General features: G+C 46.0%; 1 protein-coding gene across 45 annotated transcripts; it reads right to left on the bottom strand.

The window, feature by feature from the left end:
• Positions 1-7,550: 7,550 nt before the first annotated feature.
• On the bottom strand, positions 7,551-11,486 carry LOC127907621 (uncharacterized). 45 transcript variants are annotated; one of them, XM_052463624.1, is made up of 3 exons: positions 10,048-11,486; positions 9,916-9,981; positions 7,551-9,717 (listed from the first exon to the last, which is right to left on the bottom strand). In XM_052463624.1, exon 3 carries the CDS (start codon positions 9,213-9,215, stop codon positions 8,178-8,180), a length of 1,038 nt encoding a protein of 345 aa, XP_052319584.1. In that variant the 5' UTR covers positions 9,216-9,717; positions 9,916-9,981; positions 10,048-11,486; the 3' UTR covers positions 7,551-8,177. The 45 variants fall into 45 exon arrangements, with proteins under 45 accessions (XP_052319584.1, XP_052319572.1, XP_052319600.1 ...); XM_052463612.1 differs by having other exon boundaries at positions 7,551-9,915; positions 9,949-9,981; XM_052463640.1 differs by having other exon boundaries at positions 10,114-11,486.
• Positions 11,487-13,976: the final 2,490 nt, after the last annotated feature.

Raw genomic sequence — 13,976 nt, 5'->3', positions numbered from 1 at the left:
CCAAGATAAAGCATAGCAGTGTGAACAGACAACAACACAGAGTTACACATGGAGTAAACATGTCAATAACACAGTCGAGGGAAAAAAAGAGTCTATATACATTGTGTGCAAAAGACATGAGGAGGTAGGCGAATAATTACAATTTAGCAGATTAACACTGGAGTGATAAATGATCAGATGGTCATGTACAGGTAGAGATATTGGTGTGCAAAAGAGCAGAAAAGTAAATAAATAAAAACAGTATGGGGACGAGGTAGGTAAATTGGGTGGGCTATTTACCGATGGACTATGTACAGCTGCAGCGATCAGTTATCTGCTCAGATAGCAGATGTTTAAAGTTGGCGAGGGAGATAAAAGTCTCCAACTTCAGCGATTTTTGCAATTCGTTCCAGTCACAGGCAGCAGAGAACTGGAAGGAAAGGTGGCCAAATGAGGTGTTGGCTTTAGGCATGATCAGTGAGATACACCTGCTGGAGCGCGTGCTACGGGTGGGTGTTGCCATCGTGACCAGTGAACTGAGATAAGGCGGAGCTTTACCTAGCATGGACTTATAGATGACCTGGAGCCAGTGGGTCTTGCGTAATAGTCTGGTGGCCATTTTATTAATTGTTCAGCAGTCTTATGGCTTGGGGATAGAAGCTGTTAAGGAGCCTTTTGATCCTAGACTTGGCGCTCTGGTACCGCTTCCTGTGTGGTAGCAGAGAAAACAGTCTATGACTTTGGTGACTGGAGTCTGACAATTTTATGGGCTTTCCATTGACACCGCCTATTATATAGGTCCTTGATTTCAGGAAGCTTGGCCCAGGTGATGTACTGGGCCGTACGCACTACCCTTTGTAGCACCTGCTGGTCAGATGCCGAGCAGTTGCCATACCAGGCGGTGATGCAACCCGTCTCGATGGTGCAGCTGTGTAACTGTTTGAGGATCTGGGGACCCATGCCAAATCTTTTCAGTCTCCTGAGGGGGGAAAGGTTTTGTTGTGCCCTCTTCACGACTGTATTGGTGTGTTTGGACCATGATAGAGCGTTGGTGATGTGGACACCAAGGAACTTGAAACTCTTTACCCGCTCCACTCCAACCCTGTTGATGATAATGGGGGCCTGTTCGGCCCGCCTTTTCCTGTAGTCCACTTGTAGTCAGCTCCTTTGTCTTGCTCACATTGAGGGAGAGGTTGTCCTGGCACCACGCTGCCAGTTCTCTGACATCCTCCCTATAGGCTATCTCATCATTGTCGGTGATCAGGCTTACCACTGTTGTGTCGTCAGCAAACTTAATGATTGTGTTGGAGTCGAGATTGGCCAAGCAGTCGTGGGTGAACAGGGAGTACAGGAGGGGACTAAGTACCCATCCCTGAGGGGCCCCAGTGTTGAGGATCAGCGTGGCAGACGGGTTGTTGCCTACCCTTAGCACCTGGTGGTGGCCCGTCAGGAAGTCCAGGATCCAGTTGCAGAGGGAGGTGTTTATTCCCAGGGTCCTTAGCTTAGTGGGCACTATGGTGTTGAATGCTGAGCTGTAGTCAATGAACAGCATTCTCACGTAGGTGTTCCTTTTGTCCAGGTGGGAAAGCGCCGTGTGGAGTGCGATTGAGATTGCGTCATCTGTGGATCTGTTGGGGCGGTATGCCAACTGGAGTGGGTCTAAGGTATTCCGGGAAAATGCTGTTGATGTGAGCCATGACCAGCCTTTCAAAGCACCTCATGGCTACCGATGTGAGTGCTTCGGGGTGTTAACAATTTAGGCAGGTTGCCTCCGCTTCCTTAGGCAAAGGGACTATGGTGGTCTGTTTGAAACATGTAGGTATTACAGACTTGGTTAGGGAGAGGTTGAAAATGTTGGTGAAGACACTTGCCAGTTGGTCAGCACATGCTTTGAGTACACGTCCTGGTAATCCATCTGGCCCCGTGGGTTTGTGAATGTTGACCTGTTTAAAGGTCTTGATCACATTGGCTACTGAGAGCATTATCGCACAGTCATCCAGAACAGCTTGTGCTCTCATTGCATGCTTCAATGTTGCTTGCCTCGAAGCGAGCATAAAAGGCATTTAGCTCGTCTGGTAGGCTCACGTCACTTGGCAGCTCGCAACTGGGATTCCCTTTGTAGTCCGTAATAGTTTTCAAGCCCTGCCACATCCGACAAGTGTCAGAGCCGGTGTATTAGGATTCAATCTTAATCTTTTATTGACGCATTGCTTGTTTGATGGTTCATCTGAGGGAATAACAGATTTCTTATAGGCGTCTGGATTAGTGTCCCGCTCCTTGAAAGTGGCAGCTCTAGGCTTTAGCTCGATGCGGATGTTGCCTGTAATCCATGGCTTCTGGTTGGGATATGTATGTACGGTCACGGTGGGGATGACATCGTCGATGCACTTAATGATGAAGACGATGACTGAGGTGGTATACTCCTTAATGCCATTGGATGAATCCCGGAACATATTCCAGTCTGTGCTAGAAATACAGTCCTGTAGCGTAGCATCCGCGTCATCTGACCACTTTCGTATTGAGCGAGTCACTGGTACTTACTGCTTTAGTTTTTGCTTGTAAGCAGGAATCAGGAGGATATAATTATGGTTAGATTTGCCAAATGGAGGGCAGGGGGAGATCTTTGTATGCATCGCTATGTGTGGAGTAAAGTTGATCCAGTTGTTTTTCCTCTGGTTGCAGATGTGACATGCTGGTAAAAATGTGGTAAAACTGATTTAAGTTTGCCTGCATTAAAGTCCCCGGCCAATAGGAGCACCGCTTTTAGGTGAGCACTTTCTTGTTTGCTTATGGCCTCATAGAGTTGGTTGAGTGCGGTCTTAGTGCCAGCATCGTTCTGTGGTGGTAAATAGACACCTAATAATATAGATGAGAACTCTCTTGGTAGATAGTGTGGTCTACAGCTTATCATAAGGTACTCTACCTCAGGCGAGCAATACCTTGAGACTTCTTTAATATAAAAAATTGCACACCGGCTGTTATTATCATTTGGTGCTGTTATTGACAAAAAGACACACACCGCCACCCCTCCTCTTACCAGACGGAGCATTTCTGTTCTGCCGGTGCATTGAAAATCCCTCCAGCTCTATATTATCAGTGACTCTGTAAAATATAAGATATTACAGTTCTTAATGTCCCGTTGGTAGGATATTCGTAATCGTAGGTCATCAATTGTATTTTCCAATGATTGCATGTTAGCAAGTATAATTGTTGGCAGTGGGAGTTTACTTACTCGCCTACGGATTCTCAAAAAGCAGCCGAACTGCGTTCTCTTTTCCTCCGTCTTGACTTCACGCAAATGACGGGGATCTGGGCCTGTTCCCGGGAGAGCAGTATACCTTTCTCGTCGGACTCTTTAAAGGAAACATTTTCTTCCAGTTCGTGGTGAGTAATCCCAGTTCTGATGTCCAGAAGTTATTTTTGGTCATAAGAGACGGTAGCAGCAACATAATGTCCAAAATAAGTAAAAAAATAAGTTACAAACAACGCAAAAAAACGAACCAAATAGCACAGCTGGTTACAGGCATGTAAAACGTCAGCCATCCTCTTCGGCGCCATCTTAACTGCTGATTGCAGCTTTAAGGGGATTTTTCAGTCAGCTATGCATTTCTTGTATTACAGTTGACGGCTGCTTGTTTACACTGTAATCTTTGCTCAAAGACAGATGTGAATGAAGGACTGAAACAACAAATGTAGCTTATAATTTACAGTGGGGCAAAAAAAGTATTTAGTCAGCCACCAATTGTGCAAGTTCTCCCACTTAAAAAGATGAGAGAGGCCTGTCATTTTCATCATAGGTACACTTCAACTATGACAGAGAGAATTAGAAAAAAAATCCAGAAAATCACATTGTGGGATTTTTTAATGAAATTATTTGCAAATTATGGTGGAAAATAAGTATTTGGTCAATAACAAAAGTTTATCTCAATACTTTGTTATATACCCTTAGTTGGCAATGACAGAGGTCAAATGTTTTCTGTAAGTCTTCACAAGGTTTTCACACACTGTTGCTGGTATTTTGGCCCATTCCTCCATGCAGATCTCCTCTAGAGCAATGATGTTTTGGGGCTGTTGCTGGGCAACACGGACTTTCAACTCCCTCCAAAGATTTTCTATGGGGTTGAGATCTGGAGACTGGCTAGGCCACTCCAGGACATTGAAATGCTTCTTACGAAGACACTCCGTTGCCCGGGCGGTGTGTTTGGGATCATTGTCATGCTGAAAGACCCAGCCACGTTGCATCTTCAATGCCCTTGCTGATGGAAGGAGATTTTCACTCAAAATCTCACGATACATGGCCCCATTCATTCTTTCCTTTACACGGACCAGTCGTCCTGGTCCCTTTGCAGAAAAACAGCCCCAAAGCATGATGTTTCCACTCCCATGCTTTACAGTAGGTATGGTGTTCTTTGGATGCAACTCAGCATTCTTTGTCCTCCAAACAAGACGAGTTGAGTTTTTACCATAAAGTTCTATTTTGGTTTCATCTGACCATATGACATTCTCCCAATCTTCTTCTGGATCATCCAAATGCTCTCTAGCAAACTTCAGACGGGCCTGGACATGTACTTGCTTAAGCGGGGGGACACGTCTGGCACTGCAGGATTTGAGAGAGATCTTGCGTGGAGCCCCCAGATCGAGGGAGATTATCAGTGGTCTTGTATGTCTTCCATTTCCTAATAATTGCTCCCACAGTTGATTTCGTCAAACCAAGCTGCTTACCTATTGCAGATTCAGTCTTCCCAGCCTGGTGCAGGTCTACAATTTTGTTTCTGGTGTCCTTTGACAGCTCTTTGGTCTTGGCCATAGTGGAGTTTGGAATGTGACTGTTTGAGGTTGTGGACAGGTGTCTTTTATACTGAAAACAAGTTCAAACAGGTGCCATTAATACAGGTAATGAGTGGAGGACAGAGGAGCCTCTTAAAGAAGAAGTTACAGGTCTGTGAGAGCCAGAAATCTTGCTTGTTTGTAGGTGACCAAATAATTATTTTTTACCATAATTTGCAAATAACTTCATTTTTTTATCATTTTGTTTGTCAAAGTTGAAGTGTACCTATGATGAAAATTACAGGCCTCTCTCATCTTTTTAAGTGGGAGAACTTGCACAATTGGTGGCTGACTAAATAAATTTTTGCCCCACTGTATATATCAAACAATATAGGTTATTTTTCTGGGCATGTATTCACAGAGCTACTGAGAGTAGAAGTGCTGATCTCAGGTCAGGTCCCCCCTGCTCATGTAATGTTATGTATAAAAATGTTTTAAAAGTTTAAAAAGTTAAACTGATCAGAGAATTGTCAATATGATGGTATGATTTATCATCTGATATACTGTAGGTCACAGCTGTAGCCTTACCCCCATGCACCTGTTCCGGAACAATTATGTTTACAATGGAACAATTATTGACCTTGTTGACCTGTTTTTCATAACATAATATCTCCTTTAATAGGGTAGAATCCTTCATCCTCTTGTACACTGGTATAATCCACTCTTTGAGTTCCAGTACACTCGAGTCTACCAGAGCATGTCTAGGACCCTCGACATGCTCTGATAGAGAGATTTTATTGACGAGTGTTTTGGCCTGAAGGGCTGATATTTCAGATATGAAGTCTGTACCACTGCGGTGAGTCAGAAGCCACTCATAAAAGCGCTTTGAACGAAAGGGCAAGGCATCCACAAGGTTGTCAATTCAGCACGACAGAGAACAGAGTGTGTGAGAGGGTGAGGGGTGTGTGTGTGTGTGTGTGCGTGCACACACACACACGCTTATGTTCCTGCCTTAGTTGTGCATTTTATGTACGTGTGTGTGTGTTTTTTAAATTTGATTTCACCTTTATTTAACCAGGTTGGCCAGTTGAGAACAAGTTCTCAGTGTATTTATGGATGCGTAGTCCTGTCAAAATGTCCAATCATCATAATATGCTGTTAAACATGGCTAGGCAGAATCAGTGGGGTGGTATTATGATCAGTAGGCCTGACTGAATATTTTCTTCTAATAAACAAACCTGCAGTGAATCATGTTTTGTAGCAGAATGTGGTTTGAGCCCACATGTATTCCTATCACATCATCTATGCAGGCTTCAGAATACTTCTTATAAGTTATTCTTGTCTGGTCAGGGTTACACACTAGTTCTCTCAAAAATAACCAAAAGTGTAAAGCATTTACAACGATTGATTTACACCACAGAATGAGACACAGCTGGTGTCTGTCTGGCTCTTTCCAATTCCTTTGGTGTTGTGACATCAAACAATGTCTTTGCTGTGAGCAATGTCAGTGTGGCTCTGTCCTGGGAGTGACATGTTCTCACTAGGAGAGAGAGAGAGAGCTGGTTAGGTTACACTCAGACATTTGTTCATCAAACGTACTCAGTATTCCTATGAATCTAAATTATTTCAATGATACACTGAGTAACAGCACAGGTTCTTCTTCTCTTTGGTTCTCGGAGGAATCCAGAGAGGAAATGTTCTATGAACTAGAACTTGTCAGTCTCCCAGAGCATCATCGATGAGTAAAATGTGCCAAAACGTCCCTGGGAGATGAACTGAAAGCTAGTAGCTAGTGGACTGTCCAGCCATCCAAACAGACAAGACAAACCACTTAACACATGGTGTAGCTAGCGGCTGGCGGCTGGTCCCTGTTGACCAGACAGACCTTATGGCAGATGTTAGCTCTGACATCAGCAGTCGAGTGGATGTTGTGTTGACCTGTGTTCCTTTCTTTCTCTCTCTCTCCACATTTGGTGGAAAGGGCTGGCCCCTCATACTACTTCCCCAGAGTCATATGAACTTGTGGATACCATTTTTATATCTCTGTGTGCAGTTGGAAGGAAGTTGCTAACTAGCGCTAGTGCAATAACTGGAAGTTCAAGTCCCGCAAACTGTTGCAGTTTGCATAAATCACAACTCAAACAAGAAAATACATGTCTGTATCCTTATTATGGATGTCAACATATGTAATGGGTGAGGACTGTAAGCACTATCAAAATGGCAAAGTTCATGTCAATTGGACTGCATCAGTTTTATTAGTTTACCACCCCAAGGCAGTGCAACATACACAGCGTTCCAATCCAGTTTACTGTCAAAAATGTGTATAGTAGCTGTTTTGTAATGATACGGAAAATGTAGGTAAGAGTGAGGCTGGTCTTCTCCCTTGGAAAAAGGCCCAGAATAAAATGTATTGTTGACTAACAAGCTTATCAATTTGTGTGTGTGTGTGTGTGTGTGTGTGGTGTGTGTGTGTGGTGTTTGTGTGTGTGGTGTTTGTGTGTGTGGTGTTTGTGTATGTGGTGTTTGTGTATGTGGTGTGTGTGTGTGTGTGTGTGTGTGTGTGTGTGTGTGTGTGTGTGTGTGTGTGTGTGTGTGTGTGTGTGTGTGTGTGTGTGTGTGTGTGTGTGTGTGTGTGTGTGAACCCTGCTTTTCTCTCTACGACTCTCCTGTTGGTTTGTCAAGGCATCCTGTTGTCTTGGAATTTCCCCTCTGGGGGTCGATAAAGTCCATTCATCCATGCACTCATAGAATATCACTGACACAAAAATCCACCACAAAATGAACAGAACACAGGACATCTTAAAAATCTTACAACGTATATAATTGACATAAGGTTCCAGGAACAAACTACAGCAAATTACACATATTGACTCAAAACTCTTTCTTCTTGCATCTACCATCACCATAAACACAAATCTCCAAATGTAAAAAAAAAAGAAGTTTTTTTAATGGTTTTCTTTCAAATCGTCACCTTTCGGAAATGCCTGCCACATTCAACTTGTGAAGGGGAAAGAGTAGTGTCCAGGGCCACTGGTTATATCAGACCTAGGCTCAAATAATATTTTAAATAATTTCAAATACTTTATCTGTGCTTGATTGAGCTGGCCTGGGTTAATGGACAAAATAGAGCCATAACTGCAAACCACGCCCATCTGCAAAACCCCAGGCATGCTAGAGCAAACGTGTTTCAAAGATTTCAATATTATTTCATCCCAAATCTGACATTGCTATTTCACCCTTCTCAGACTGCAGCCATCTCAGTGGTCCATCTCTCTCTGCATAATCTTAATCAGTAGACGTATATGGAGTGTCGACTCGCCTATCAATCCACCATGTTGTGATCTCTGTCTTTGTGCAGATTGCCATCCTATCGAATACCTAGGCCTCTTACGTCATAAAAGTGCAGCGTTTAGTAAGAGGCAGTGAACTATTCAGATTAGCACGCGAGAGTATTTAGGGGAGGAGGAGAGAGAGGGGGAGTAAGGGTGTTGGGAGGAGAGAGAGGGGGAGTAAGAGTGTTTGGAGGAGAGAGAGGGGGAGTAAGAGTGTTGGGAGGAGAGAGAGGGGGAGTAAGGGTGTTTGGAGGAGAGAGAGGGGGAGTAAGGGTGTTTGGAGGAGAGAGAGGGGGAGTAAGGGTGTTGGGAGGAGAGAGAGGGGGAGTAAGAGTGTTTGGAGGAGAGAGAGGGGGAGTAAGAGTGTTTGGAGGAGAGAGAGGGGGAGTAAGGGTGTTGGGAGGAGAGAGAGGGGGAGTAAGGGTGTTTGGAGGAGAGAGAGGGGGAGTAAGAGTGTTTGGAGGAGAGAGAGGGGGAGTAAGGGTGTTGGGAGGAGAGAGAGGGGGAGTAAGGGTGTTGGGAGGAGAGAGAGGGGGAGTAAGGGTGTTTGGAGGAGAGAGAGGGGGAGTAAGGGTGTTTGGAGGAGAGAGAGGGGGAGTAAGGGTGTTTGGAGGAGAGAGAGGGGGAGTAAGGGTGTTGGGAGGAGAGAGAGGGGGAGTAAGGGTGCTGGGAGGAGAGAGAGGGGGAGTAAGGGTGTTGGGAGGAGAGAGAGGGGGAGTAAGGGTGTTGGGAGGAGAGAGGGGGGGAGTAAGGGTGTTGGGAGGAGAGAGAGGGGGAGTAAGGGTGTTTGGAGGAGAGAGAGGGGGAGTAAGGGTGTTGGGAGGAGAGAAAGGGGGAGTAATGGTGTTGGGAGGAGAGAGAGGGGGAGTAAGAGTGTTTGGAGGAGAGAGAGGGGGAGTAAGAGTGTTGGGAGGAGAGAGAGGGGGAGTAAGGGTGTTGGGAGGAGAGAGAGGGGGAGTAAGAGTGTTGGGAGGAGAGAGAGGGGGAGTAAGGGTGTTGGGAGGAGAGAGAGGGGGAGTAAGGGTGTTGGGAGGAGAGAGAGGGGGAGTAAGAGTGTTGGGAGGAGAGAGAGGGGGAGTAAGGGTGTTGGGAGGGGTTGTGCAAATTTTGTCCGGTGGCATTGCGAAGGGTGTCCATTGAAAGTGAGTGAAGTCGTCGTGAGTAAAAGTGGTTAGTTCTCTCTTTGCATTGGAATGTTACTGCGGGCAGTCACACCGACAAATACGACAGTGTAAAACCAGGGATCCCTACACAAGATCACATGGTACCCTCTTTATCAGAGCACTACCTTGTGTCACAAAATGTATCACAATATTTCTTGGCCTTTTCACACGTAACCTATTTAACAGAGGTTCATAACCAGTCCAAGAGGACTCTTGTAGGTTTTTCACCCAATCTATCAATTGAATAATGTAGTGCATATCAGATCAATGGAATATAATTGTGTGAAGGTTGGAAGGAAAACCTGGATACAAAGGGATCCGCCAGGACCGGCTTTGATAACTACTGCAGTCCTCCTACTTGAGTGTTCTGAACTCTATGGTTCTGAACGGGATCATGTCAGTTCCTGTGTGTCCTCCCGAATTTCCTCCCTCAGAAACCAAAAAGGTCATGCCTAATGGACGTGTTTCTTTGCTACCTCAGTTCTAGTGCACCGTCATAGGCTGAAGACCTCAGTTCTAGTGCACCGTCATAGGCTGAAGACCTCAGTTCTAGTGTACAGTCATAGGCTGAAGACCTCAGTTCTAGTGCACAGTCATAGGCTGAAGACCTCAGTTCTAGTGCACAGTCATAGGCTGAAGACCTCAGTTCTAGTGCACAGTCATAGGCTGAAGACCTCAGTTCTAGTGTACAGTCATAGGCTGAAGACCTCAGTTCTAGTGCACAGTCATAGGCTGAAGACCTCAGTTCTAGTGCACAGTCATAGGCTGAAGACAAAGGTTCTAGTGTACAGTCATAGGCTGAAGACCTCAGTTCTAGTGCACAGTCATAGGCTGAAGACCTCAGTTCTAGTGTACAGTCATAGGCTGAAGACCTCAGTTCTAGTGCACAGTCATGGGCTGAAGACCTCAGTTCTAGTGTACAGTCATAGGCTGAAGACCTCAGTTCTAGTGCACAGTCATAGGCTGAAGACCTCAGTTCTAGTGCACAGTCATAGGCTGAAGACAACAGTTCTAGTGTACAGTCATAGGCTGAAGACCTCAGTTCTAGTGCACAGTCATAGGCTGAAGACCTCAGTTCTAGTGTATGACCTTGTCTCTGGAGTCATAAATCTCTCCAATCTCCTCATTGATTGCACTTTCGATGTCGGCTATTGACGAGCGCAGACCGTATCAAAACATCTCCACTCATCCCTAAAGGGGCCTATTCAGTCTGTAGATAGAAATATATTGCTGTACAAGAGACAATGTTTTTAATATCATGTGGTGTAAAGCATTGAATCAGCTCTATACAATATGTTTCTATCAGTTTCCATCTGGTTGAATAAGCCCAAGAAGACCTTCTTTATCGTGCGTGTACACACACACACACACACACACACACACACACACACACACACACACACACACACACACACACACACACACACACACACACACACACACACACACACACACACACACACACACACACACACACACACACACACACACACACACACACCTCCCCCACCCCCACAGTGGTCTAAGACTGAGAGCCTTGACAATTATTTGAACTAAGTTGAAGTACATCCTTCCTCCCTGGCTGTAAGATTTTCATCAGCAAAGGCCTTCCACAACATTCCCACAATATCCCAATCATTTTGCAGTATGATGAAGCTCTGTCATTGCCACAATGCCAAAAAAAAGCATTGGAGAACAATTTGCAGATCTTCATAACAGATTAATAGTATACCATGAAAAATAGCCTGGGAGGCAGAGAGAACTGAGAGAGGGAGTGGGAAGAGAGGCACTGTGTGAGAAGGGAGAGAAAGAAGGTGGGAGGTGAGAAGAAAGAGAATGAGATGAGAGGGGGGAGAGAAAAAGCTATTTGAGTGATCATCACAGAATTCCAATCCCTAAGTCAATCCATCCAAACAGAGAAACGGTCGGTCAGACACATGTACACAGTCTGCTTTACAACAAGTGGTTATAGTGCAGTATGTAAAAAACACTCCACTGTAGCTGGCTGGCTCTGTCCAAAAGTATTCATCATAGGTACCATCAAATCTTCGTCATTAACAAGAAAGTAACACATTATTATGTCGTCCAAGGTCCATTATATGAAGACAGAGCAGAATAGGCCGGTGGGAGGAGCTTTAGGAGGACGGGCTCAGTGCAGTGGCTGGAATTGTCATGTTTTATCATTGGTTATCATGTCTTGTCTCTGTGCTTCCCTTCTGTTCGTTTCCCCCTGCTGGTCTTATTAGGTTCGTTCCCTTTTTCCCCCTCCCTCTCTCTCTTCTCTCTATCGTTCCGTTCCTGCTCCCAGCTGTTCCTCATTCTCCTAACTCACTCATTTACTCTTTTCACACCTGTCCCCTATTTTTGCCCTCTGATTAGAGCCCTATTTCTCCCCTTGTTTTCCGCTTCTGTCCTTGTCGGATCCTTGTATGATGTTCGCAGTTCTGTGTCCTTGTCTCGCCCTGTCGTGTTTTACCGTCTTCAGATGCTGCGTGTGAGCAGGTGTCTAGGTCTGCTACGGCCGGTGCCTTCCCGAAGCAACCTGCAGTCTATGCTCGAGTCTCCAGTCAGTCCTTTCTACTGACGAGTGGATTTCAGTTTTCCTGTTTTGTTTTCACCTTGATAATTTCCAGGATTATCACTTTTGTCAAATACTGGAATAAAGACTCTGTTTCGTTAAGTCGCTTTTGGGTCCTCATTCACCTGCATAACAGAAGGATCCGACCAAGAATGGACCCAGCGACTACGGATTCTCGCAACACTGCCGTCGAGATCCAGGGAGCTATGCTCGGCAGACACGAGCAGGAATTGTCTGCTGCTCGTCATGCCGTTGAGACCCTGGCCGGCCAGGTTTCCGACCTCTCAGGACAGTTTCGGAGTCTTCGTCTCGTGCCACCAGCTACTTCCTGGTCTTCCGAGTCTCCGGAACCTAGGGTTAATAACCCGCCATGTTACTCTGGGCAGCCCACTGAGTGCCGCTCCTTTCTCACCCAGTGTGATATTGTGTTCTCTCTCCAACCCAACACATACTCTGGAGAGAGAGCTCGGATTGCTTACGTCATTTCACTCCTTACTGGTCGGGCTCGGGAGTGGGGCACAGCTATCTGGGAGGCAAGAGCTGAGTGTTCTAACAATTATCTGAACTTTAAAGAGGAGATGATACGGGTTTTTGATCGTTCAGTTTTTGGTAAGGAGGCTTCCAGGGCCCTGGCTTCTCTATGTCAAGGTGATCGATCCATAACGGATTACTCTATAGAGTTTCGCACTCTTGCTGCCTCCAGTGACTGGAACGAGCCGGCGTTGCTCGCTCGTTTTCTGGAGGGACTCCACGCTGAGGTTAAAGATGAGATTCTCTCCCGGGAGGTTCCTTCCAGCGTGGACTCTTTGATTGCACTCGCCATCCGCATAGAACGACGGGTAGTTCTTCGTCACCGAGCTCGTGGAAGAGAGCTCGCGTTAACGGTGTTCCCCCTCTCCGCATCTCAACCATCGCCTCCCTCCGGCTCTGAGACTGAGCCCATGCAGCTGGGAGGTATTCGCATCTCGACTAAGGAGAGGGAACGGAGGATCACCAACCGCCTTTGCCTCTATTGCGGTTCTGCTGGACATTTTGTCAGTTCATGTCCAGTAAAAGGCCAGAGCTCATCAGTAAGCGGAGGGCTACTGGTGAGCGCTACTACTCAGGTCTCTCCATCTAGATCCTGTACTACCTTGTCGGTCCATTTACGCTGGACCGGTTCGGCTGCTTCCTGCAGTGCCTTGATAGACTCTGGGGCTGAGGGTTGTTTTATGGACGAAGCATGGGCTCGGAAACATGACATTCCTCTCAGACAGTTAGGGAAGCCCACGCCCATGTTCGCCTTAGATGGTAGTCTTCTCCCCAGTATCAGATGTGAGACACTACCTTTAACCATCACAGTATCTGGTAACCACAGTGAGACCATTTCTTTTTTGATTTTTCGTTCACCTTTTACACCTGTTGTTTTGGGTCATCCCTGGCTAGTATGTCATAATCCTTCTATTAATTGGTCTAGTAATTCTATCCTATCCTATCCTGGAACGTTTCTTGTCATGTGAAGTGTTTAATGTCTGCTATCCCTCCTGTTTCTTCTGTCCCCTCTTCTCAGGAGGAACCTGGTGATTTGACAGGAGTGCCGGAGGAATATCATGATCTGCGCACGGTCTTCAGTCGGTCCAGAGCCAACTCCCTTCCTCCACACCGGTCGTATGATTGTAGTATTGATCTCCTTCCGGGGACCACTCCCCCTCGGGGTAGACTATACTCTCTGTCGGCTCCCGAACGTAAGGCTCTCGAGGATTATTTGTCTGTTTCTCTCGACGCCGGTACCGTGGTGCCTTCTTCCTCTCCCGCCGGAGCGGGGTTTTTTTTTGTTAAGAAGGACGGTACTCTGCGCCCCTGCGTGGATTATCGAGGGCTGAATGACATAACGGTTAAGAATCGTTATCCGCTTCCCCTTATGTCGTCAGCCTTCGAAATTCTGCAGGGAGCCAGGTTCTTTACTAAGTTGGACCTTCGTAACGCTTACCATCTCGTGCGCATCAGAGAGGGGGACGAGTGGAAAACGGCGTTTAACACTCCGTTAGGGCATTTTGAGTACCGGGTTCTGCCGTTCGGTCTCGCTAATGCTCCATGTTTTTCAGGCATTAGTTAATGATGTACTGAGAGACATGCTGAACATCTTTGTTTTTGTCTACCTTGACGATATCCTGATTT

The sequence above is a fragment of the Oncorhynchus keta genome, chromosome 15 (assembly GCF_023373465.1).
Source record: "Oncorhynchus keta strain PuntledgeMale-10-30-2019 chromosome 15, Oket_V2, whole genome shotgun sequence".
Classification (NCBI taxonomy): Eukaryota; Metazoa; Chordata; class Actinopteri; order Salmoniformes; family Salmonidae; genus Oncorhynchus; species Oncorhynchus keta.
Note: the sequence above shows the minus strand (reverse complement) of the source record. Positions and strands in the feature narration are given on the sequence as shown.

What these genes read in the sequence shown, in the direction of transcription:
- LOC127907621 (XM_052463606.1), bottom strand. Translation starts at nt 9,215, where the DNA reads ATGGACACCCTTCGCAATGCCACCGGACAAAATTTGCACAACCCCTCC.